The following is a 25064-nucleotide window of genomic DNA, read 5'->3' on the forward strand; positions in this document are numbered from 1 at the left end:
GTGACTCAAACTGCAGTCGCCTGTTTCGCAGCCTTGTTGAGTTATAATCCAATAATACCGCATATGTTATTCTGCATACAGAGTACTTTTAGTTTTGGTGCTCCAGGTACATTTTGCTGCTAAAGTTTTTGTTCTTCTCCTCCTGAAGTAAAGCTTATCGTGAGAACACAGTTGAAGCAACATTTAGATGGAGATCTCAGTTTGGCATTTCCTCCTATTAGGCTCGTTGGGATGAAAACAGGAAGTGTGTCTGCCTGATTATGATCCGTTTCATTCTTTATAACAGGAAGAAGGAGGAGGAGGAACTACTTTGGACAGAAGCAAAATCAGACATTTTAGACTTTATATATTTGTCATGCAAGATTCATCTTACAATGCAGTCGGGGCAAAATGTCATAAATCACATATAGTTACACATATGAATGACCTGACATGATGAACATGTATGTTCGTAGACAAAAAGAAAAAAAAATGCTGACTTGATATTTTTACAAGAGACTCATTCAGGTGGAAGTTCAGGAAAGCTCAATGTGGTGATCAGTGTTATTTTTGTCCTGCCTCCAAACAACCAGCAGGTGTCACCATCCTCTTTAACAAGTTTATAGCAGACATTGTTGAGTTGTTCACTTCAGGTGATGGTGAACAACTGTTTTTTTTTGTTCATAGCCTGTAAATTATATAGCCATATTAACACACCAGGCAAAGATGACACATCTTTGTATCACGACAGACACTCTTAAAAACAAATCTGGGGAGGCACACTGGAGATCATAAAGATGCTGCAGGTGATCATCTAGATAAACAATCAAGACATAAAAGTACTTAATTTATCTGTGATCATTCTTCAAGTCAAAGATGTTTGGTGGTTTCAATCCTGATGTGAAGATGTTTAATTGGAGCGACTTTCTCTCTATTTTCTACAGTTTGTTTCAGAATCCTCACATGATGTTGATCACCTTTCTGATCACAAATCACGTATGATCAATTTAGTAGGTACAAAACAAAAAGTAAATCATGTGGTTTGTGTGTGTGTGTGTGTCACTGTGTGTATTAAACTCTGTGCGTTGGCCCAATTGTTCTCTATAGCAGAGTTGATTTTGTGATTTTAGCGGCAGCTCACCTCACATTATCATGCGTCTCCCTCAAAAACAGTAACTGCTATCACTCAAATAATGATACGGTAGAAACTATGAGTCTTGTGAGCAATTTGTGAATTTTTTCTGCATGTGTGGTCAAAAATGTGTCTTGTGGCACAGTTCAGAAAAGTGGATGTGTTTGCCAGTCTCCAGATATTTTTCCTCTCACTTTAATGGGACTTTATGCAGCAGTTGGTCGGGGATTCTGTGTCTGATCGCCTCCAGGGAATGGAGGCAATGCTGCAGATTTTGAACAGGCAGAGTTGCTGCCTGTAAAACTTGAAGATTATCATATCTCCAATGGCATTTGAGGGACAGTCGTGTGTCATTTTAAGTTTACATATACATTTACATCTACACTTACATTTAGGGCATTTAGCAGATGCTTTTGTCCAGAGTGACCAACAATAAGTACATTTGTCACAAGAGAGAAACCCCGACATCACCATCAATAGAGTAAAAAGAAATATAGAAAAAATTCTCAACCCCTCATCTGAGGATCTAACTGCTATTTGTCAAAGGTTCTTTAAGTGCATACGTGCTATAGAACATACGATAGATGTGCTGACGATACAAACATAGAAGTGCGTGCAAGGTCGAGGTGAAGTCTGAACGAATGAGTCTTGAGTCTTCTGCTGAAGACAGAGAGTGACTCTGCAGTCCTGACTTTGGTCGGGAGTTCATTCCACCAATGAGGCTCCAGAACAGAGAAGAGTCATGACTTCACTCAGTGACATTTGTTTGCTCTCAGCGATGGCAGTCCCAGCTGGCCCGCTGATGTAGAAGAGCGAAGTGTCCTTACTTGAAGGCCAGTATCATCATGCAGGTTACGCAGTTACTCTCGCAACTTCTTTGTATGACTTCTTGCACTACCTGAGTGGTGCCTAGTTGGCAGAACGCCATCTGTCTCCTCTGAGTGGCAGTTTCTTAATAGGTGTTTTAAAATCAATAAATGGTTACTGTGACCAGCAAGTAGATGCAGAGAATTAATCCGTCCACCACATCAGTATGAACCCAAAACAAAGACATTTCTCAGTGATATGACTGCAATAATGGATCAGAAGGACGCTGAAATAACATCATAATAACTGCTTGCAAAAAGCCTGAATTCATTCTTCAAGCATACAATGTGCTGTATTGTAGGCAACTGGATGCTTCAGTTTCTTTAAATGTCATAGAGACACTTCAGTCCTCCACAGCCGAAACCACTTTGGTCTAATTCGGTCCAAATGTAGCCACACTAATTCTCTTTCAGTTAACCCTCTGAGGTCCAGGGTATAACTGGCCATTCTTTAATACTTTGGATTTTCCCTTTATATTTCACCATAAAAACTATTTGCCTTGCCTTGTTTGGTGACATTTTTTTTCAGCACCTCTCTTGTTATTTATATTTTCATTTTAACATACTGTATTAGCACATTGGACCTAAAATCACACAAAAAACATACAATCTGTTTAGGATAAAGTTAGAATTTTTTATTACTGTGAAAACCACAAACGTATTTTACAAGGCATTTTTGTAACTTTGAATGTGAATATAAATTGTTTGCTAAATGTGTACATACATTTTTGAAATTTAGTTATGAATTATAGTTATGTTATATGCTATTTACATTCAACCCTTAGGAGTCCAGGGTATAATTGGCCATTTTTGACTATTTTTGATTTTACCATTATATTTCACCTTAAAAAATATTTACCTTGCCTTGTTTGGTGTCATTATTTTCAGCACAACCTCACGTGTGAATATACAGTTGTTGTTGTTTTTTTTCATTTTTACACACTATATTAACACAATGGACCTAAAATCACAAAAAATCATAAAATCCGAGTAGGAGAAAGGTTGGTGTGATGCCTTTTTCCAGCAACAGGAATGTGTTTTTTTTTTGCTTGCAAACACTTCCTGTTTGCGGACACTTTGGCGAGAGGAGCCTGTTTCTATCGATTCGTCCTGCACCAAACACGCAGCAAACATGATGGCAACGTTAGCGAAAAAATGTGGCGGACAATATTGATCATAATTCTGGTTTTACTTTTTTTTTCTTCCAGCACCAAACGTGACAACAATATTAACAGAAAAGCATTTTTTGGCTCGGTCCAGTTTGACTTGGCCTGTCAACACAATTTAAAAACTGCTGCTTTTTTGGACGCGTTGGCGTGTCTGTCAACCACAGAGGGTCAAGATAGTTCTGACTAATTGGACTAACTCTGTTTGGGAGTGTATTCACAGAGTTGTTAAGGACACTTGCACTCTGAGTTTCAGAGTTGTTGGGCCTGTTTTGGGTCGTTGACCCAACCGGCCTTCATGTGGGTTGCTGCGGCTCGGTGAGCCCACTGGTCTCGCATCGCATCAGTCCAAAAACACACATTTACTTGATTTCCATCTTTCATCTGCCTTGTGACTCCCACCAAGCTAAATATGATTTGGTTCTTTGCCACAGTTTCTACCACTGCACATTTAATTTCCACACTTACCACTTTTTACTTAATTGTGTCTACAGATAAATGGATGATTGTGGACTTGACACTGAAGCGGATTTTAGAGCAGTTCAGAACACAGCACTGAGACTCATCAGTCGATTCTGCTGCTTCAACCTCTCTGGATAATCAGGACACAGCTGATCCCAGTGCCGCCCCTCCCTACACGCAGAACACGCACTGTGCGTAGGGCCTGCGATCCATGGGGAGGCCCCATTTTGCGCAAGGGGACGCATTCTCTGTGAATGCGCAAACGATGCGCATCGCTGCTGTGAGGCGCGCGTAGAGCACCAAGTCAGCCCGAGGCAGAAGAGGGAAGAAAAAGAGTTAAGTAATCTGACATGCACACTTTGCTGCAATGATTGACAGCAGACAGCATTTGACCAATCAGATGCGCCGGCAGGCAGCTGGATGCAGGTGGAAAGATGGTCTGCAAACAGCAGTTTTCCTCTCCATATCACCATCCTTAGAGAGATCACTTCCATCTGATGAGAGAAGAGAGACAACAGAAGTCATGACTGTGTACAGTGACTCCCTTCATCAGTTTTCAAGCAGTGATGCAGCACATCCAATATAAAAACCAACAGCACCAGAGGTGGCGCAGCTGTGTAGAGTAGCCAGCTTCCTTTCAGCTTGCGTGTGGGAGTGAAGCTCACAAACCTGCAGACACTTTGGATATCAGTTCTGTTAACTCTACAGAAGTACACAGTGGAAATAAACAGCTGAGAGTCCATAAATGTATCATTAGTGCAGAAACAGAGATACTGCTCACTTTAATAATCAGTTTACTGCTGTTAGATTTAAATGTCTCGGTGACATTTGAATATTTCATCTAGTTTGAAATATTACAACACAAATATGTAAATATGAGTCTGTTATAAATATGTGGACCAAAGAAATGGACAGATATATTCATGTTCATATAGTCTGTAGAGTAAACGACCAGCTGTGGTTATTGGACTACAGCAGAGATTCTGCTCTGTATTAAGACCTCATCGTTACTAAATGTAATGATTGTTCTTTGATCTACAAAACGTTGTCAGACTGATTCGAGAGCTGTGACAAAGAAGACCTGATTAGTTATTTAGTGTTGAAATGAGAGGACAAAAAGATCAGGTTTGATGTATGATGACCACTGTCTCTAAACAACTGATGCTGTCAGCTGCAATCCAGCTTTATTTCCTGTAGAGATGAAAACAGTTGTCTTCACATCAACTCAAACACATGAAACAAACAAGTTGCTGGTTGATCTGATTGGCTGACTCAAACCCTGTACTGACCTCAGAGTCTCCAGCCTACAGTTTGGACTCTCCACAAGATCAGACAGCAGCTTCACTCCTGAATCCTTCAACTTGTTGTCACTCAGGTCCAGCTCTCTCAGGTGGGAGGGGTTGGACCTCAGAGCTGAGGCCAGAGAGGCACAGCTGATCTCTGACAAACTACAGCCCTGCAATCTGAATATAAAATAAATGATGTAGATAAAACCAGTAATACTACAATCAGATGTGTTTAAATGTGGAGCTTAACATTACTTTGTCTTTATCAATGAGCTTTTCTCAAAAATGACTCAAATGACTTTGTCATTGTGTTTTTTAGGGCTGCACAATATGGTCAAAAAGTGATGTTGCAATTACAAAAATTTGACAGATCTTGTGATATTATTCATTGATTGATTGATGATTACATTTTACATTACAATTTTCTATTGTCACTGAAAAAAACAGTAAAATAATGATGTTGTGGTATTTCTCCCTGTCTCTGCCAAACTATCATGTTCTATTGCGTCTCAAGAACAAACTTTGTTGGCCAGAACATCTTTGCAGCACTACAAAATATCATTACAACACTTTTGTGACACATTTTACCTTATAAAATAACTGCAGTTCTTGCAATTTGGATATTGCACTTAGTCATATTGTGTATTTGATTATTTTGCAAGTAATTGTGCAGCCCTAGTGTTACTGAGGATCAACATAATATCAGCCTTCTACACACATTATCCAAAAGTCAGTATAACATTCATACACCTGTTCACATCAACACAGATTCATATTCATCATTGACACTTTATCAATTTTAAACTAACACTGAATGAATGCATGTGAAAATAAAACAAAAAGTCATATTAGTTTAATTTGATATGATAATTAATTAATCAAATTAAAAGAAAGTTCCTAAGTTTATTCCATTAATAAGCACTGACAGCCTGAAAAGTAGTAGGATGAAGTATACACTTATTCAATCCTCTTCCACAACTCAGTAATTCATCATAATCAACTTACTTCATTCCCGAACCTGTCTACCTTCGTACACTCCCATCTAACTATATATAATTTGATATACCATGTGTACAATTAAAATATAATACATAAATATATGCACACACCTTTATATGAATATATACACATGTGCTGAGCACACATACAAATATACATACTTAACCTATAATATATATAATAAATATACATTGACACGTGTATATCTTATTATGAATCGTATGTTATTACCACATTTATTTTTCATATTATATTTAGATTGTATGCACACAAACACATGCACACATATTGCCTAGCAGTTTTTAAAGCCCTCCCTCATCCCAACTTCCCAAATTTAGTCCACAATCGAGCATGAGAAACACTGCACGAACCAAACGCACACACTAACAACTCTTTTTACCAAATATTATAAACTGTACACAGTGGACATTTTCTACAATCAAGAAATAGTGTTGGTGAACTGACCTCAGAGTCTCCAGTCGACAGTTTGGACTCTCCAGTACAGCTGAGAGAAGCTTCACTCCTGAATCCTGCAGCTCGTTTCTACTCAGGTCCAGCTCTCTCAGGTGAGAGGGGTTGGACCTCAGAGCTAAGGCCAGAGAAGCACAGCTGATCGCTGATAAACTGCAGAAATTCAATCTAAATGAAGCATAAAAGATGATTATTAAGATTATTAACATGCGGCTGAACTCAGTCAGGTCTGGAATAATTATCACATCAGACATGATGAAAGAACTAAGACTTGCTGTATTCATCCTCTTGTGTTTCCTCAAATGTATAATATGAAATTGTGTTATTTTATGATAGATAGATTCTACATTAGAATTCCAAAATGGCCCATATGAAATAAAAAATAATATCCCAGCACATCTCCCACAGTTTTGTTACCAGCAGGTCATTCCATGCCAACTCACCCAAAATCCAGAATTTTTCCCAGTTCAAGAAATAAATTTTCTTGAAATAAGAAAATTATGATGAAACTTCACTTATTAAATTCATAAGACCTCACAAACCTAATCAATCACTTATTTTTCTCTGGATTAGGTTGACATGTGTCCTGAATGTCAAGGAGACCCTAAAGAAACATGTTTTAAATTAAATAGCTGTTGCTGAATTGTTACAGTGATCAAATTCATAACAGGAAGTCATTTATTTAATCACAACGAACAATCTGTCGTTCTCAAAGATTAATATTTCACTTGTTTCTGTTGAATGCAACAGAACTTGTTTATATGGCTTCGGAGCTGAAAAGCCCATTTTAGGGATTATTTTGACTGTATGTTTTATCAGGAGGGATTATTTTAATTTCCTTGGAACTTTTTGTGTCCAAGTGTTGATACTCCTTGCATGTATATATAACATTAAAATCCATGATAACTAGGAGGCCCTCGTTGATTTGGTATGTTAATGGCCAAAATGTTAACCCATTTGATTAGATTAAAGTGAAACCAACTGTTCAGCATTTGGACTGACGGATTTTGAAAATTCATTTTCAGGATTTGTGCTCAGGGTCTAACACCAGCCCTAATCTAACCCCTAAACCACAAAAGACACAATGAACCACACAAAAAGACCAAACACAGTCTGTGAACTGACCTCAGAGTCTCCAGTCTACAGTGTGGACTCATGAGTCCAACACACAGCAGCTCCACTGCTGAATACTGCAGCTTGTTGGAGTCCAGCTGCAGATGTCTCAGATGGGAGGGGTTGGACTTCAGAGCTGAGACCAAAACTTCATAATGAGAGTCAGAGAGACGACAGCCAGAAAATCTGTGGTAATACCAAAAAATAATTTTAAAACATGAATACAGTCAGATACTGACATAAATATATTCCCAAAGGATTTCATAATTTATCCCTCAAATCAGTGTTTAACCTATATGCATATGGCACTGCTGAAAAGTGGTCACTGCTCCAGGATTTTTTATTTTTATTTTTTGAGGAGAAGCGAGAGGAAACAGGACAGGAGAGGAGAGGGCTGTGCAGTACAGTTAGTCTACAGTATATTATTTTACACTACAGGTGCTTCATATAGTCACAGATCAATTGAGACACCTGCGAGTAAAAGTAGAGGATGCATTCTTACAGCGCTAGGAACTAACATTACATTCCAATTCATTCAAGATCATCAAAAAATTACATTATTTTATCACTTAAAATGTTGATAAATTTGAGTAAACTGTTTGATGACACAATAATGCAAGTTAATTCTATAAAAAAGGAGTTAGGAATATATTATCTAAAGGTATTCAAAAGCTAGCTAGCCACACCAAGTAGATTTAAATGATAGTCTAGTGGGTGAAAGGGGTTACATAAAATAATAGCGTGTTTGTCAAATCATAAAGGTGTAAATCCCAAGGGGGGGACGAACCCCCATCCAATGTAGTTTTTCTTGGCTGGCAGGGTGACACATTTTTCTTTCAGATCTACATTTGGTGTTCCCTTCAAGAATTTCTCTAGAGTAAATGTAATGTAATTGTCCCCTCTTAAGCTGAGTCACTGAACCTGATCACATTAGCAAGGATCAGTGTTTAAAATATATGGCTAGCTTCTAAAACAGGTCAGATCAGCTGGTGCTCATTAAAGTTACTTAACTAAACTTCTAAGAAAGGTTACAAGGTAAGAGATGAATCACTGCATCAGCACAGGATGGCATCCTGTGACTTCTCTCTTAAATCAAACTATGATTATCTTTTATGTTAAAACAAAAGGCTAGAGGAAGAATCTTTACCTCAAAGGTGCTCAGAACCTTCTGGGAAAATGTATCTCTGTCAGTGATCACATCTGGACTTACCGAGCCTTTCTGCAGTTCCTCACAGCAGGGATCAGTCTCAGTCGTCCCTCCTGTGATGCTTTATACTTGTTCAGGTCCAGCTCATCCAGAACCTCCTCTGACACCTGCAGCATGTAGGCCAGAGCTGAGCAGTGGATCTCAGAGAGTTTCTTCTCTGATCTGTTCTCTGACTTCAGGAACTCTTGGATCTCCTGATGGACTGAGTGGTCGTTCATCTCCGTCAGACAGTGGAAGATGTTGATGCTTCTGTCAGGAGAGACATCATCACTGTTCATCTCCTTCAGGTTGTTGATGGCTCTCTGGATGATTTCTGGCCTGTTGTCTGTCTGACCCAGCAGACCTCCGAAGAGTCTCTGGTTGGACTCCAGAGAGAGGCCATGAAGGAAGCGAACAAACAGGTCCAGGTGGCCATTTTTACTGTTCAGGGATTTCTGCATGGCTCTCCACAGGAAGTCATCCAGGGATGGGTAACGTGCCTCATGACCATCAACGCCTCCACCAAAAAGCGCAGAAATCTTCCCAAAATCCGCCTTTGGGTTTGAGTCCCTGAGTGTGAGGTCTTTTAGGAAGTCCTGCAGGACCTTTGTGTTCCTGTTGGTGTAACAGTGGAACATGTAGACTGCAGCCAGAAACTCCTGAACACTCAGATGAACAAAGCAGTAGACTGCTTTCTGGAAGATCACACTCTCTCTTCTGAAGATCTCTGTACAAACTCCTGAGTACACCGAGGCCTCTGCGACATTAAGACCACAGCGCTCCAGGTCTTCTTGGTAGAACATGATGTTTCCTGTCTCCAGATGTTCAAACGCCAGCCTCCCCAGCTTCAGAAGAACTTCCCTGTCAGCCTCCGTCAGCTCCTGTGGACTCGTCTCACGTCCCTCATCGTACTTCTGCTTCTTCCTCTTTGTCTGAACCAGCAGGAAGTGTGAGTACATGTCAGTCAGGGTCTTGGGCAGCTCTCCTCTCTGGTCTGTAGTCAACATGTGGTCCAGAACTGTAGCAGTGATCCAGCAGAAGACTGGGATCAGACACATGATGTGGAGGCTCCTGGAGGTCTTGATGTGTGAGATGATTCTGCTGGACAGATCTTCATCACTGAACCTCCTCCTGAAGTACTCCTCCTTCTGGACGTCAGTGAAGCCTTGTACTTCTGTTATCCTATCAAAACATGAAGGAGGGATCTGATTGGCTGCTGCAGGTCGGGAAGTGATCCAGACGAGAGCCGAGGGAAGCAGCTTCCCCTGGATGAGGTTTGTCAGCAGCACGCTGACTGATGACTCCTGTGTGACATCAGACACGACCTCATGGTTGTTGAAATCCAGTGAAAGTCTGCTTTCATCCAGGCCGTCAAAGATGAAGAGAAGTTTACAGTCAGCGAGCTTCTCTGCTGTCACCTTCTGTAATGTTGGATGGAAAACATGGAGCAGCCTGAGAAGACTGTACTGCTCATCTCTGATCAGGTTCAGCTCCCTGAACGACAGCAGAACCAGCAGACTGACATCTTGGTTTTCGGAGCCCTCTGCCCAGTCCAGAGTGAACTTCAGCACTGAGAAGGTTTTTCCAATGCCAGCGACGCCGTTGGTCAGAACCACTCTGATGTGTCTCTGTTGGTCAGGTGAGGCTTTAAAGATGTCGCAGCACCTGATTGGAGTGTCATGGAGGGTCTTCTTCTTGGAAGCTGTCTCAAGCTGTCTCACCTCATGTTGGGTATTAACCTCTTCACTCTGTCCCTCTGTGATGTAGAGCTCAGTGTAGATCCTGTTGAGGAGGGTTCCACTTCCTGTTTCATCACTTCCTGTTTCATCACTTCCTTCAGTCACACGTTCACATCTCCTCCTCAGACTGATCTTATGTTCATCTAAAACCTCCTGAAGACCAACATCCACTGAAAGAGACAAAATTAAAAAAAAAAATTGGTGAGTTTTTTATCATTTTATTTTCAATATAAAACGATCAAAACAGAAGTATATAAAGAAGAAAAGGTCATAAAGTCCATCTGAATCACAAACAGTGTTGTGATGTAATAAAAACTGAACTGTAGCGATCTGGAGGATTAGACATGTTTGTATGTTAGAGAAGACAGAAACATTAGCTGGAAGCTAAGCTCGTCTCAGGCTGCTGTTTGGCTTTTAGACAGTGAGTCTGTCTGACACAGTTAAACATTTCTCCATCATCATCAACATATCAGATCTAAATGTATTTATTCTGGTTGTGATGAGAGTAGGAAAAAAACATGTTTTATATTTCAGATGGTCTTTAAATGTAGTGACATTTATAAAGATCTTAATTGTCTGTGCAGTGTGACACACACAAATGTTATTAAATCAAAAGTGTTTTCAGACATGATGAAATCAGAAGACAGATGTAGTCTTACTCTGTACAGTGCTGGTCAGACCGACTGTCTGCAGTCCAGCTCTTGTTCTGGATGTTTCTCCACATTGGGGACAGAAGGAGTGTCCTGGTGAAGCAGACTGGTCCCAGTATGAGGTGATGCAGCGTCTGCAGAACCAGTGTCCACAGCTGGTAGAGACTGGATCCTTCAGGACGTCCTGACACAAAGCACAGCAGGTGGACTGCTCCTCCACAGAAACATGACTTGTCTTCTTCTCTCTGTGAAGGAGCAGAGAAGACAGGACACACAGATTTAAATCCAAAGACTGAAACACCTGAGACACTGAATCTTTCATAATTCTGTTCTTTATAGTTAACAGATAACTTTTCATTTTGATTTAAACCTGTTTCTTTGAATCAAGCTAAATAAATCTAACTACTAATTCACTCATTTTTTAAAATGTTTTTAATGATGCCAGTAATAAACAACAGCTATAGATTATAATAAAGAAAAGAAAGAACATTTTGATTGATGATCAGGAAAGGTCAATTCTGCTTCTTGCCATCGGTTTGCATCATCAGCCCCAAAAATCCTGATGGGCATGACTATACTCTGTGACTTCATGTGTGTGATGCTGTTTTGTTCTGTTCTCATATACATGTACATAAACATAAATTACTAGTCGGTTGTGCTCTGCAGATTATGACGAGTCGGTCTAAGACAAAAATGCCAGGGCCGATTTTTGTCCCAGTCCAGCCCTGGTCAGAACCAGTTCTTACTTTGTGTCTGAGGGTCCTGGTTCAGTACGGAAGTTTATAGGAGCCTCGTTGGACCGATCACTCTTCAGAGACAGACAGCTGGATACTGGAGGTTCTGCTCTTTGTCTGCGGGACTGAACACTGCAAACAGCAAAAGTGTTTTTATTTACATCACATTAATCCTTGATAAATTCTTAAATGACAAACCTTATAAACAACTTTAAGTAAACAAAAATAGAGGTAGATGGGATAAATGACTACTTTGTTCATAATTTCCCATGTGTATCACACAGAGTTTATTCAGTAATTCAAAGGTGTAAAGATCAACACGAGATCCAGAGGAACGGTAGTGTGAACAGAGAGGACTGAGTCTCTTTAAAAGGACTGACTTCGGTTTACTTAAAATATAGTAAGAATATTATTTAAGTTGACAGATTCATTTTAGAAGAAACCATATTTCAACAAAAACACATGTGACTGACAGAGACAACTGAAAATGATTCAGAACCAGTTCGTACTTTGTGTCTGAGGGTCCAGGTTCAGTACTGAAGTTTATAGGAGCCTCGTTGGACCGATCACTCCTCAGAGACAGACAGCTGGATACTGGAGGTTCTGCTCTTTGTCTGCGGGACTGAACACTGCAAACAGCAAAAGTGTTTTTATTTACATCACATTAATCCTTGATAAATTCTTTAATGACAAACTTTTAACAGCTCTAAATAAACAATACAGAGACAGATAGGTCAAATAATTTTGCTGACCTTATCAATCAGTCAATTAATCAATGTTAATGTATCAGTTGCATTTCAAAAGTAATGTTGTTACACTCCCAATCAACAGAAAAAGACAAAACATGTAACTGACAGAGAAAAATGAGTCAAAACCAGTTCTTACTTTGAGTCTGATGGTCCTGGTTCAGTACTGAAGTTTATAGGAGCCTCGTTGGACCGGTCACTCCTCAGAGACAGACAGCTGGATACTGGAAGTTCTGCTCTGTCCTCCTCTTTCTCCTCCTCCTTCACACAGACACTCATCTTCTGCTCTGAAGTCAGTCTGAGAGGTGAAACAGTGAGTTCAGGACACAAGAATCTGGAAACAAGTTTCTTGAAGAGAACAGGAAGTGAAACACAACCACACAGGCAGTCTAAGGAACCCGTACAAAAGACCATAAAATGGATTGTGTCTGGTTTTATAATTCAGGTTTGAGCCGTCATGTGTCACCACGTGGAATGCAAATGTGTGACAGATGAATCCTGCGTGACGTCACACAGAGCAGGGACACAGTTTTGTTCTTGACAGAAAAATCGTTCTGTCTCTGAATGAAGTGTTCATGAGTTCCTGTTAAGATGTTTGTGTTCTTCAGCTCACTGAGAGAAAACAGACTCAGAGTCTCTGACTGTAATATAAAGATAAAATATGTGTTAACATATAACCCTATAACCCATTAACCCTGACTCACACTGCTGCCGTCCTGCTGCTGCTCTGTCTACACAAAATGAAGCCTGAACACTTTCGTTTCACTTTGAGGCTTCGAGGTTCCCTCCTCTTTCTTCCGTTAGTATGAAGCAGAACAGTGAAGATTATTTTTAGCATCGAAGATAAAATGTATCATTAAAAACACAACTATGGAGGCCAGGAGGTGAAAAAACCACATCCATGTACAGAACCACAGCGACAAGTGGAAAAAAAGTTTGTATATTGAAAAGACATTACAAGTTATTTATATTTTTATATTTTTAAGTTAATAAAAACATTTTTTCAATTACAATCTGAAGAGTTTTTGTTCATGTCTTTTCAAAGTCAGACATGTTGATGACCAGTCAATGTGACAGTAAAAGATAAAATACAGTACAGAGCAGTAAAACTATGATAAAAGTTACAGAGCGCAGCAGCAGCAGCTTTGAATAAACGATCTGCTGCTGCACACTGTGTCTGTTTCAGGCTTCACACCAGCTCATTACTGCCAGTTAGAGCCAAGTGTCCGTGAATGCTCCATGAAATCCCCCGCTTTACCTTTAGCGTGGACGCGCGATGGATTTTTATGTAGCGCGACAGATGCCTCAGGTGTAGACGCGCGCGACAGCGGAGACGTCATCTCTCTCTGCCTCTACACACTAAGTTATATTTTAATCTTAGTTTTGTATCAGAAACAACAGAAACACAACAGATGAAGGTGAACATGACTTTTACCGAAGAGCTGAACAAGTTTGTTCATGAGCTGCGGAGGACAGAGAACAGGAAGTAACACACAACATCTCTCTCACACACACACACACACACACACTAATCAAACACACGTACATACACACAGTGACGCAGTTTAGTTCTCGACAGATAAAAAGTCTGAATGAAGCGTTCATGAGTTCCTGTTAACATGTTTGTGTTCTTCAGTTCACAGAGAGAAACAGACTCAGAGTCTCTGACTGTAATATAAAGATAAAATGTGTGTTAACACTCACCCTGTCTCACACTGCTGCCGCCCTGCTGCTGTCCTGACTCAAAATGGCGCCTGAAACACTTTAGTTTCACTTTCAAAGCTACCTACCAGGTGAACAGAGCTGCTTTTCGTCCACGACAGTGAACATTGCATTGCAAACAATTTTAGCATCGAAAATAAAATGTATCATTAAAAACAAAACTATTGACGAACTATTTCACTTCCATGTTCCCTCCGGAGCTCCGAGCAAAACCAAAGTAATAAATGAAACACACGTTTGTATTGAAAAATAAGAGTCTTAAAGATTATTTATATTTATATATTTTTAGATTGTCAGTGTTTGGTTTTAATATTCTGTGATGTTGGTGACCTTGGGTGACTTGAAAAGCGCCATCAAACAAATAACATGTATTATTATTATTATTATTATTATTATTATTATTATTATTAGATTGATTGATTTTTTTTTTCTCCATGTCTTTTTAAAGTAAACAGATTTTTCAGTGTTGCAGGTTTTCAGTTTTAACTTTGTGTCACTGTGTTGTGTAGAGGACGCTGTAAAATATTAAAGTGACGTGTTAATAAAACCTCTCAGGTTTATGACATCATATCATCAGCGAACCGAGCAGCTCTGCACATGCAACTGATGTGACATGTAACGAACAGTAAAATAAAACATAGTAAAGTACTGAAGAGTAAAACACTTATCAGCTGCTGCACTCTGTGTCTGTTTCAGGCTTCACACCAGCTCATTACTGCCAGTTAGAGAAAAGAAATGAACACTGAGCTTGTTAATAAATATTCACTATGTTGGTCGGAATTGTGAGAGAAGGGGAGAACTTATAGGATACAAGTGTCATAATACAAGAGCTCAATTACAGTAATTTTATTTAAATAATGTTATAGTGTCTGTTAATTATTAATCATCTTAATTATTTTAGCATTAAGTTATTTAAACGGTGAACGAATTACTGCTCTCACAGGAGCATCTTTGGACCTACTGTAGAAGATTCTGGAGTTTAATCATAAAAGTTTGATTTTAAGTTTCTTTTCATGTAACTGACTGTGATATCTTACTGATAATCAGTGAAAAAACTGCTTGTAAGAACAAGACATTAATGACAGAAGCAGCTGATGTTGGTCAACAAAGGAAAACAGGAGCTTAAAGTGGTGATTTCATAATTTACAAGATATCCCTGAATGCATCATGGGTTTGTTTATGAGCTGCAGAGGACAGGTAACAGGAAGTAACAGGAAGTGTCCCTCACACACACACACACTCTCTCTCTCTCTCTCAGGTCGTATTAACTCTCACTCTGCTCTGACAACTAAAGATGGACTCTGACTTTGTACCTGGACGATCACACCTGTGGATCACAGGCTCAGTGTGGCTCCTCCCCTGTTTCAACAGGTGTGTGTTCACAGGTGTACCTCTTGTTCTTAACAGGCTGAGTTCAAACTGGCTTGGTAAAGAAAGAAAGAAATGGTTCATGATGCCATTTCTGTTGACGTAATGTTGATAAACCTGTTTGTTGAAAGAAAACAGACATGTTTCTCTTACAGCAAGTGCAGGGAGACATTTTGAGTCAGGTGGTCACATGACCTGGAGGCTACTGAGACAAAATTATAATTTTTTTGTGTGTGTTTCATTTTGCACATAAAAAAATGAGTCATGCTTAAATTATTTTCCAGATGGAGAGCAGAGAGTCGCAGTCCTCTAAATGTTTTTGCCAAAAAAGGCCAATAACAAGCACAGTTTAGTGTTTGACTGATGTGATTTCAGAGAATCATCTGAGAAGATGTTGTTTACACAGCTCGGCTTCCAGGAGATCATGTTTGTTAACGTTTCTGTTAAACACAGATACATCTGAGTGTGACGTTTGTACCAAGTGTTGCATATCACAATACAAGATTATTAATTTGACCTTCACATGAGGAGGTGGAGGTGTTAATGGCGACCACAGTTTGAGTCACATCAGTGGATATTTTTAAGGACATCTTGTTTCTGTCACATTGTTTCTCCAAACTTTAACCCTGTTGGTTTGTGCTGAACCTCCCCAGAGCTTCAGCACCTGGATTACAGCAGACGGGCTGTAAAGACACACGAGTCCCAAGTTAAAACAAGTTCCCAGCCACTTCAGTTATAATGTCTGTGTGGGTGAACTGTTCCTTTACGAACAGATCAAGAATTAGAGGATCCATCTCAGCAGGATTTAGTGAAACTTTTGTTTATCTTCAGTTGCAGGTCTCAGCAGGTCCAGGAGGGACGACATCAGTCCAGCTCTCAGATCTTCACTGTGGACAAAGAACTGACTGTGAAACACGGCTGTTGGATTATAAAACACTGGGTGGTTTATTAAACCTCTCAGCTGGTCTGGGATCAGATCTGTTGACTCCAAACTAAACCTGGAGAAGCAGAATTTAACCTTCATGATCCACATCGTCAGAACCTTTTCTGTTTGCATTGTTCCTTCATTTCTGTGATTCTTCTTCTTCTCCTGCTTTATCTGTTAAATCCTGTTCAAATGTTTTTTTTTTCTGTTTTCTTGACACCTGTTACGTCGTCTGTGAATCACTATGAATCACTTTGTTTTCTGTACAAATAAACCCACTTTAGTCAAAACACACAATCAGTTTGAAATGTGTCAAACTGGTCCCGACCCACCGGACTGTGATGGACAGAATCTATTTTTTATGGCATTTTATAGACAAATGATTAAAGTGTATGTTCACCTAAACGTGTGTCGTATCATCTTGGTGTGTTTTGTTCATCATGTAAATTCAGTTTGATGCAGTCGTCTTCACTTTTACACGTTTGGTTGTTTGTGCTGTAAAATAATCAAAATACTGTAATAACTGTAATGTTGATCTTCAGTGTCTCTTACATCACCACACTGCTGAAATCTGAACACCATCTGATGCAAGTTCCACATTTGTTTTGACACATTTTCAGATTATAATCTTTGTACTTCTTTGTCATTTTAAGATACAGCGAGATAAATACAAGATGGCAGAGGAAAGACGTCATGAACTAATTTCCTCTGGATCAGCTGTTAAATCCTCTTATCCTCAGAAACCAGACAGATAAAAAATATATTTTTCAACTAAATCAAATGGTAGAAATCCAGATTTTAACATTTTTCTGACAGAAATACATTAATCAGCTCAAGTATTTATAACATTTCACGTTGTAAATTTTTTTCCTGTCTGATTTTCTGAGAATCACAAAATGTAGGTTGTGCCAGAGGATATTTCATCTTCCCTCTGCCACATTGAATTTATGACCTTAGATCTCAAAATAATAGACGTAAAATCATTTGGAGTTGTGGACGTTGTTGTTGCGCCACCTGGTGGTCAGAACCTCGTACTGCAGCTGACAGATATCCCTGAATCACTGTTTGTACTGGTGTCCACAAAATCTCAAAAAATAAACACAATTCTTGACTAAAGTGTTAAAACAAAGATTTTAAAAAATGACTTTGAGATTCAGTCACTGATGCTTGAAAGGGTTGAAACTTTATGGGTCTGAAGAAGCTGCTGTGTGTGTGTTTTATTTGATTTTCTGAACTCACCAGACTGTTTATACTTGCACTAATACCTGTATTTACCCACAGAGTCATTATATCCACATCAATGGAGATTACTGATCAAAAATCTCATTGTGTCACCCTGGAAAATTTGTCCCAGCGACAAAGTATTGGGTCAGAAACACTGTGATATTTGATATTTATAATTTGAGATTTCATCGAGATCTAACGCCTAAAAATATCACAATGTAGTTTTCACAGAATATGAAGTCCGGATCAGTTCAGCTGGTTAAATTCTGACAGGTTAGTAGGACAAATATCTCTGAAGCTGATATGTGAGTCTGACTGGAAATAAAACATTTGTGCTTTTCTAAAGATTATTAAAGAGCCTGACAGTTGACGCAGCTACTCAAAACATCCTGTAGATGATGTTTGCATTGAGCCACAGAGATCATGAAGACATCTTGAGAAGTGACGGCAGATAAAAAAGAACAGGGAGCATGGATCAATAAGAGATGGATGGACTGATGTATTAAAATTGAATAAAAGTCGGTATACAATATAAAATCCGAACCAGTTTGACAGCTGAACATGTATCTGAAACATCTCAAGAGACAACAGGTTACTGAAAGAGAGGCATACATTTCTTTTTAGACGGACAAAATATAACTTTTTTTTTCTTTTCCGGCATGCAACGACAAACCAAACACACTCAAACCTTTCAAAATGAAAGAAGAAACTGGAATGGTTCAATTGATAAAACACTAGCTATGTAAAATATACAGTCACAGGGACGGGTCGGAAGATTCACGTTTGTCTCGACAGGCTGTGGCGGCTGGTGTTTAAACAACAGGAGAAAGAAAACACGTCACAACAGTTTCAACCGGCGAGGAGACGAACTGCCCACTCAGCTTACAGTACAATCACTTTGTATAAAACCTCCCAGTCCTTCGCATCATGGATACACAGAATAACCTGGTAATCGATCAAAGGAAACAAGACAAATAAAGTAAATAGGCATATAAACAATCCCCTCAGATTTAGTGTTGTATGTTACAGCTTAGAGTACAAAAGCAACAGCAGCGCCTGAATGTGCAGCAGGCGTGAACGTTTACATCCCCGACCGCTACGTGTTTCTCCTAACAGAACGTTTCAACACCGAATAAATCCCACAAAGAAACCTTGAGATGTAGAATCATCCTGTGACAGCCAGAGACAGTAATAAATGTGGAAGAGAGAGTCGAAGATGTAGTGTTCTTTTCTGTGTGTTTCATTTCTACCATACTGAATAAAACGATAAAATGCAGCTTTTTTAAAACATGGAAGTATTTCGTAGTCAGAGTTTCCTCTCAGTTCTGTGTGTGTGTGTGTGTGTGTGTGTGTGTGTGTGTGTGTGTGTGTGTGTGTGTGTGTGTGTGTGTTTAAAGGAACAGTTACACTGACAAATGAAAATTCAGACCGTCATGTCAAAATATAAAGTCGTATATAAACTGAAGAGTCGTCCACAGAACAGTTCTGGAGAAAGTTATATATATATATATATACATACATACATACATACATACATACATACATACATACATATATATATATATATACATATATATACATATATATACACATATATATATACATATATATATATACACACACACACATATATATATATATATATATATATATATATATATATGTGTGTGTGTGTGTGTGTGGCGGACCCTGCCACCTGTCTAGCTTCAAACAATGTTCTCAAACCTTATTTTCCTCTGAGAACAGCTTGTTTATTCACTTATGGAAACAGTTTGTCTCATTACCTCATTATCATTGTGAATATTAAGACTGAGTTTGAATTTGAATCCTCTTACAAATCTTGCTTGTAGCTGTTAACTAAACGTGTTCAGATCTGTTTGTGATCTCGGGGCTCCTGCAGACTGTGATCGTAACAGACGAGCTTTATGGAAACATTGTGGTTTTTTTTGGTTGTTTCTGTTTTAAATCAAGTCTCAGCTGCTTCAGTCGTTTAGAAGAACGCTGCAACTCTGTTTCACTGTGAAGCTCCAGAACTGTTCTGTGGACTACGACACTTCACCTGACTTTATATCAGCAGGAGGAGGAGAGAATGACTGAGTTTTAATTTTTGGGTGAACTGTTCCTTTAAATGTCTGTACATGTATGAACTCTGCAGTGTAATAGTTAATTAGTGTCATTAACAATAACAATAACCATGTGCTCCTCGTCCAGATTTCCCACAGTCCTTTTGGCGGCCTGCAGGTACTGTTGGGAGAAGTCTCCCGGTGGGAAGGCGTACAGCATCGCTCCCGGCCCGCCCTCTTTTGCGGGGGGCAGGCTCACGACTCCAGCTGCCTCCTTGTTCCGCAGGTACGTCACCAGGTGTCGAAGCAAGCGCACCTGCAGTCCCGGCTCAGGGGTGGGGGCCTGGCGGTCGACGGGGCCCTGGGTGGCCAACAGGATAGCGAACCCGTCAGGCCGTCCGAGTTTAATGCGGCGCGACACCTCATCAAGTCGAGTCTGGTCCATGCGGAGCCTCTGGGCGATCTTCAGCTGGCTGGGCTGGTTCAGGCTCTGCAGCTTCAGGCTGTCCTTCATCACCGTGTTGAAGAATGAGACGCCCCCCTCCAGCATGTACAGGTCTGTGGGAAAACTGCTGTTCTTCAGGGCGAAGAAGCCGTGCCACGCTTTGGAGAGCGACGCCTGGGCGAACTCTGACAGCGTGCTGGGAGGAGGCGAGGTGTTAGTGTCTGTGTGGATCGCAGGAGAGCTGGCGGCGACGACCTCGCTGTTTCGATGGTGATGATTGTTGAGGTGCTCGATGGAGGACCTCTTGCTGTGGTAGCGACCAGATGGCGGCTCTTCTTCGTTGGTGGCTGGGTGACGCCCTCCTACAGCGTTGTCGGGGGATTGGTCTCTGGGCTCCGTGGTGGAGTCAGGAGCTCGAACCCGTGCGCGATCTGGGCTGGCGTCAGGAGACGCGGCCCCTCCTGGAACCCGGACCCTCGACCTCCCCCTCTCTTTGTCCCGCTCTCTGTCCCTCTCCTCTGTCAGCCTGTCGGGGGACGGACTCCTGCTCCTCCTCCGGCTCCTCCTCTCCTCCCTCTCCTTCAGCCACCGCTCTCTGCTCCTGCTGCGGCTCCTTGCTGCTCTCCCGCTCCTCCCAAAAGCTTCCACTGCTGCCGCTCTCCTCTCCACGCTCCGGGTGGGGCTGGTGGGGTAGTCTCTCTCCAGCAGGGCCCTGTCTCTGTCCCTCTGGGAGAGGAGGCTGTGTGGAGGGGGAGAGGAGCGGTCCCTGGCTCCCCTCAGCTCTCGTTCCAGGCTGCGATGGCGGCTGTAGGTCTCCCCGAGGATTTCGTAGTGAGAGAGGGGAGTGACGGGGGGCTGATAACCAGGAGGAAACGGCCGAGAGGTTCCCTCCTCGACTTTAGCAAAGTCCACCCTCAGACGCCGCTCAGGGCCACCCAGAGGGAACCCCCTCATCTGGCCGCAGGCAGCTTGAGCCGCATCCAAACTTTCATACTGGATGTACGCAAAACTGTCCCCCTTCACATAGTCAATATTCCTGATGCTTCCGAAGCGGTCGAACTCCCGGGCGAGGGCGGCGAGGGAGTTCGTAGGCCCAAGCCCGCCCACCCAGAGCCGCGTGGTGGGGTTAGCCTTACCATAACCAATCTTTATCGGGTTTCCACCAATCAGCCGCCCCTGCATGGCCACCTTGGCCCGGTGGGCCATGTCCAAGTTCTGAAATTTTACAAAAGCGTACGCTCCACCTTGTCCACGAGCCGGGCGTTTAATCACAACATCCTCAATGATGCCATACTTGTCAAAACCCCTCCTCAGTTCTACTTCTGTGACATTACCGTCCAAATTTCCTATAAAGAGGTTGCTGGTCGCCCTCTGGTCATCCTCAGGTTTTAGATCCTCCACTACTGGCATAGGAGTGAAGCCATAGGGCCGGCCCCTCTCATCCAGCATGCCGTAATAATCCAAGAGCCTCTCCCTCTCTCTGCTGAGTCCCAGGGTCTCCAGGGCGTAGTGTCTGGCTCTGAGGTCCCTGATGTTGCTCACCCCGGCCGCGGGCGGGGACAGGGACCGCTGTCTGTAGGGGTACGGTGCGTGCAGAGGCACATATCCGACATCTGGCGGCGTGACGCTCCGCCTCCGCACGTACATCGGCTCGATTTTAAGCTGTCGATCACCCAAAACCAACCTGGACGACTTGGCGTGCCTGGCCTCTTTGGCGTCCTCCGGGTGGCGAAAATTCACGTATGCGATCCGGCCGAGCTCCGGAGTGTGCGACAGCTTCACACTGACGTCCCCGAACTTTTTGAACTCGTGAAACAGCGCGTCCTCCACGTCCTCGTCCGACACCTGCGAGCCCAGGTTGCTGATGAGCAGCGTTTTGTACTCCAGAGTTCCCGGCCTGGCTGCGGGGAGCTCCGCCGCCGTGGTCCGCAGCGGCGGTCGACCGAGGAGGCTGAGCTCATGTCGGTGGTGGAGCTCCAGGGCGGCCGCTCGCTCCTCTCTGAGCCGCGGCTTCTCTCGCTCCCTGCTCCGGCTCCTCCGGTGATATCCCCGGCTCTCCGCCAGCAGCAGAGCCAGCGGCGGCGGTGGCAGCTCCTCTCTCCGTGTGCTCTCTCGTTCCCTCTCCCGCACCCGTTTAGTGGCGGCCCTGGACGGACTAGTGTCTCTCCCGGCCTGCCTCTTCATTTTCAAAGGATGATGGAGCCCAAACTTTTCGGTGCCTGCAGCGGGAATCCGGCCCGGAGAGAGAATTCCAGGAGTGTTAGTGAAGATAACGTGGCGGACGACAGCTCCGGGAGAGAAACGCTACCACTCGGACCGCTGAATACTTGCATAAATATCGAAATAAAAGGATAAACTCGTTTAAAAACATGTCAGCATCCGAGGATCTGCACCTACGCCGCCATCTTGGACAATAGGAATGTGCGCTTTCCCTGTGGAGGGCGGAGACTGCGGTGACGTCAGACGGCTGCCGTTATGACATGCCACGCTTTTTTTGGGACACCAACCAATAACAGGACGTGTTACTATCAAAATATATACAATATAACAGGACGTGTTACCATGGAAATAAAATTTAAACATAAATCTGGACAGGTTACTGTAAGAAATACATGTTTAAAAATATAGTAACAATATATCAGGACATGTTACTATAACAAAAATATTTGAAAATATATAGTAAACAATATATTATGTTACTATTTTGGCACAAGAGATTTGACCCAAAACAGAAAGTTCAGAAGAAAACATTTGTTCACGGCAATAAAGAGTGAATAAAGAAAAAATGTCCAAACATTTTTTAAATTAATATTTTGATTTTAAAAATGTCATATAACACCAAACCCTTTTTTATTTCATGTGTGACACCAACTTAAAAAAAATAAATAAAAAATATATATGTTAATGTGACACCAAACTTTTTTTTTTCATTTGATGCCAATTTTTGATTAGAATTATTTTTTTTTTTTACATTTTAATATTTGTTTCCTGCCTTATATGGCAGAAATGTTCTTACAAAAAGAAACAAAACACAGATTTACACAGAAAGCACATGTTAATGAAATTAAAGCTGTTCTTATAGTGTTGTCATGCTACTGGAATATCTAGCTTTGTTACTACACCTTGTAAAATATTGATTTCGATACCGTGGGGAAGAAAATGACACATCATCGAGTGCAAAAGATATTAGATTTTTAGTAAGAGATAAATACAACAAGGCTTAAAGGAGAGAAGACATTAATACTCTGCAGTTGGGTTATAGAATATTTTCGATGGCCATTATATAGTTGCAACTGGTGTTTATAGACCATAAAGCCGGTTATTATAAAGGTTATCTGTATTCCTGACTACATGTAATCAGTCTGAACAGCCTGTGTTACTGCCGCATTGAAGGACGTCTGAAGGACGTGATCATCCGAAGAGGTTAGAACATCCACGCTGCTGAGATGGAGCAGTTTCTATACACACATCCCAAAGTGCAGGAGGTGCAGGTGAGACTGGAACCTCTGGAGGGCAGCAGAAATCTGGAACATTAGCTGTCGCTGCTGCCAATTTGCCGGTCCTTTTTGCGGCTCGGTCGGTGGTTTTAGACAGAGGGCGGCAAACTGGGGTTCTGTTTTGGGCTGACAATTTGCCACCTCAGAGGGTACACTTATTTCTGCCCCCATTACTGTCTAAAAACGAGCCGTCGATGTGCCGGCCTCTGTGTGAGGTGGGCGGAGGTGTCGATGACCTGCACTGTTCTGCGACCCACAGCCGGGGAGTTTTAAAACCAGGAAGCAGCTGATCACAGCAGTCAGTCCATCACTTCATCCGCAGACGTCAAGATGAGCAGCTGGACAGCTGCTGAGATCCAGGAGATGCAGCGTCTCCTCGGTCTCTGCAGCTGTCTTCACTGTCCGCTTGTTGTTGTAGCAGCAAGTTACTAACGGTCGCTACTTTCAAATTAAAAGCCCTCCGCTAAGAACCCAGTTCTAAACTCCTGTGGGGTGCAATGTAAAGCTCTTATTTTGAAGACAAATTTGTTTGCTGCTCAACTTCGTGCTTCCGGCACATTGCCGCTCTTACCTTGGAGCAAATGTGCCGCCTTTTCTATCTAAAGCGTGTTTCTGTCTCCACACAGTAGACAGGAAGATGAAGTGAAACAAAATGTGCTTCATGAGAACTGCTCTGTTCCTCTGTTCGTCTCCCAGGTGGTGGGACTGAAAGATGAGAGGCTGAAGGAAGGCCGGACCTCCAGTACGAGGAGATAAGAGCATTCTGCACAGGCCAGGTGAGAGGAGGTGCTAGATAAGATTTCCGAAAGTGAAGAGCTGTTCAGTTTGTGGGACTGGTCTCCACAGATTTCTCACTTCAGGATCGCACACTGCATGTTCTTTGTAGACAGGTTCCCTCTGACAGCCTCTGCTAACACACTAACACACCTGAACTATCGATGATTTATGCTTTGTATAATAATAAGACTGAAATGGCTGCTTTTCTAGATCAAGACGATGACATTAAGGAGAGAATGGAGAACAAATTTGGTCTTTGACTCATGTGTGCCCCCAAAAAACTTTTTTTTTTTTTTTAAATAATTTGTGACTGTTTTCAAAAAATTCATGTGTGACAGCAAATTAAAAGGAAAAAGTGTATTCAACACAGCAACTTGTTTGTTTTTTAAAATCGTGTGATACCAAATTCAAGAAAAAAATTGTGTCACAAATCTAATAAAATTAATGTGTGGCACTGGTTTTAAATTATTTTTCATGTGACACCAAAAATAAAAAAAATAAAAGTTTCACGTAA

General features: G+C 41.5%; 2 protein-coding genes across 6 annotated transcripts; both read right to left on the reverse strand.

Annotated features, from left to right (window-relative positions):
- Window positions 1-329: 329 nt before the first annotated feature.
- LOC119021840 (NLR family CARD domain-containing protein 3-like) lies at window positions 330-14337 on the reverse strand. 5 transcript variants are annotated; one of them, XM_037102366.1, is made up of 11 exons: window positions 14234-14337; window positions 12669-12827; window positions 12293-12412; window positions 11796-11915; window positions 11059-11294; window positions 9227-10569; window positions 8685-9148; window positions 7487-7660; window positions 6356-6529; window positions 4895-5068; window positions 330-4099 (listed from the first exon to the last, which is right to left on the reverse strand). In XM_037102366.1, exons 2-11 carry the CDS (start codon window positions 12806-12808, stop codon window positions 4090-4092), a joined length of 2955 nt encoding a protein of 984 aa, XP_036958261.1. In that variant the 5' UTR covers window positions 12809-12827; window positions 14234-14337; the 3' UTR covers window positions 330-4089. The 5 variants fall into 5 exon arrangements, with proteins under 5 accessions (XP_036958261.1, XP_036958264.1, XP_036958260.1 ...); XM_037102369.1 differs by having other exon boundaries at window positions 8685-10569; window positions 12293-12355; window positions 12732-12827; XM_037102365.1 differs by having other exon boundaries at window positions 8685-10569.
- Window positions 14338-19429: 5092 nt separating this feature from the next.
- rbm15b (RNA binding motif protein 15B) lies at window positions 19430-23096 on the reverse strand. Its single transcript, XM_037102190.1, has one exon. It carries the CDS (start codon window positions 22458-22460, stop codon window positions 19932-19934), a length of 2529 nt encoding a protein of 842 aa, XP_036958085.1. The 5' UTR covers window positions 22461-23096; the 3' UTR covers window positions 19430-19931.
- Between the last annotated feature and the right edge of the window lie 1968 nt (window positions 23097-25064).

This window comes from Acanthopagrus latus, chromosome 6 (assembly GCF_904848185.1).
Source record: "Acanthopagrus latus isolate v.2019 chromosome 6, fAcaLat1.1, whole genome shotgun sequence".
Taxonomy (NCBI): domain Eukaryota; kingdom Metazoa; phylum Chordata; class Actinopteri; order Spariformes; family Sparidae; genus Acanthopagrus; species Acanthopagrus latus.

Excerpts from the sequence above, each read along its gene's own strand:
- LOC119021840 (XM_037102365.1), bottom strand. The coding sequence starts at position 12,808 with ATGAGTGTCTGTGTGAAGGAGGAGGAGAAAGAGGAGGACAGAGCAGAA. Across the intron at positions 12,413-12,668 it reads CCAGGACCATCAGACTCAAA|TGTTCAGTCCCGCAGACAAA; the intron begins GTAAGAACTGGT and ends TGCTGTTTGCAG. Across the intron at positions 11,916-12,292 it reads CCTGGACCCTCAGACACAAA|TGTTCAGTCCCGCAGACAAA; the intron begins GTACGAACTGGT and ends TGCTGTTTGCAG.
- rbm15b (XM_037102190.1), bottom strand. The coding sequence starts at position 22,460 with ATGAAGAGGCAGGCCGGGAGAGACACTAGTCCGTCCAGGGCCGCCACT.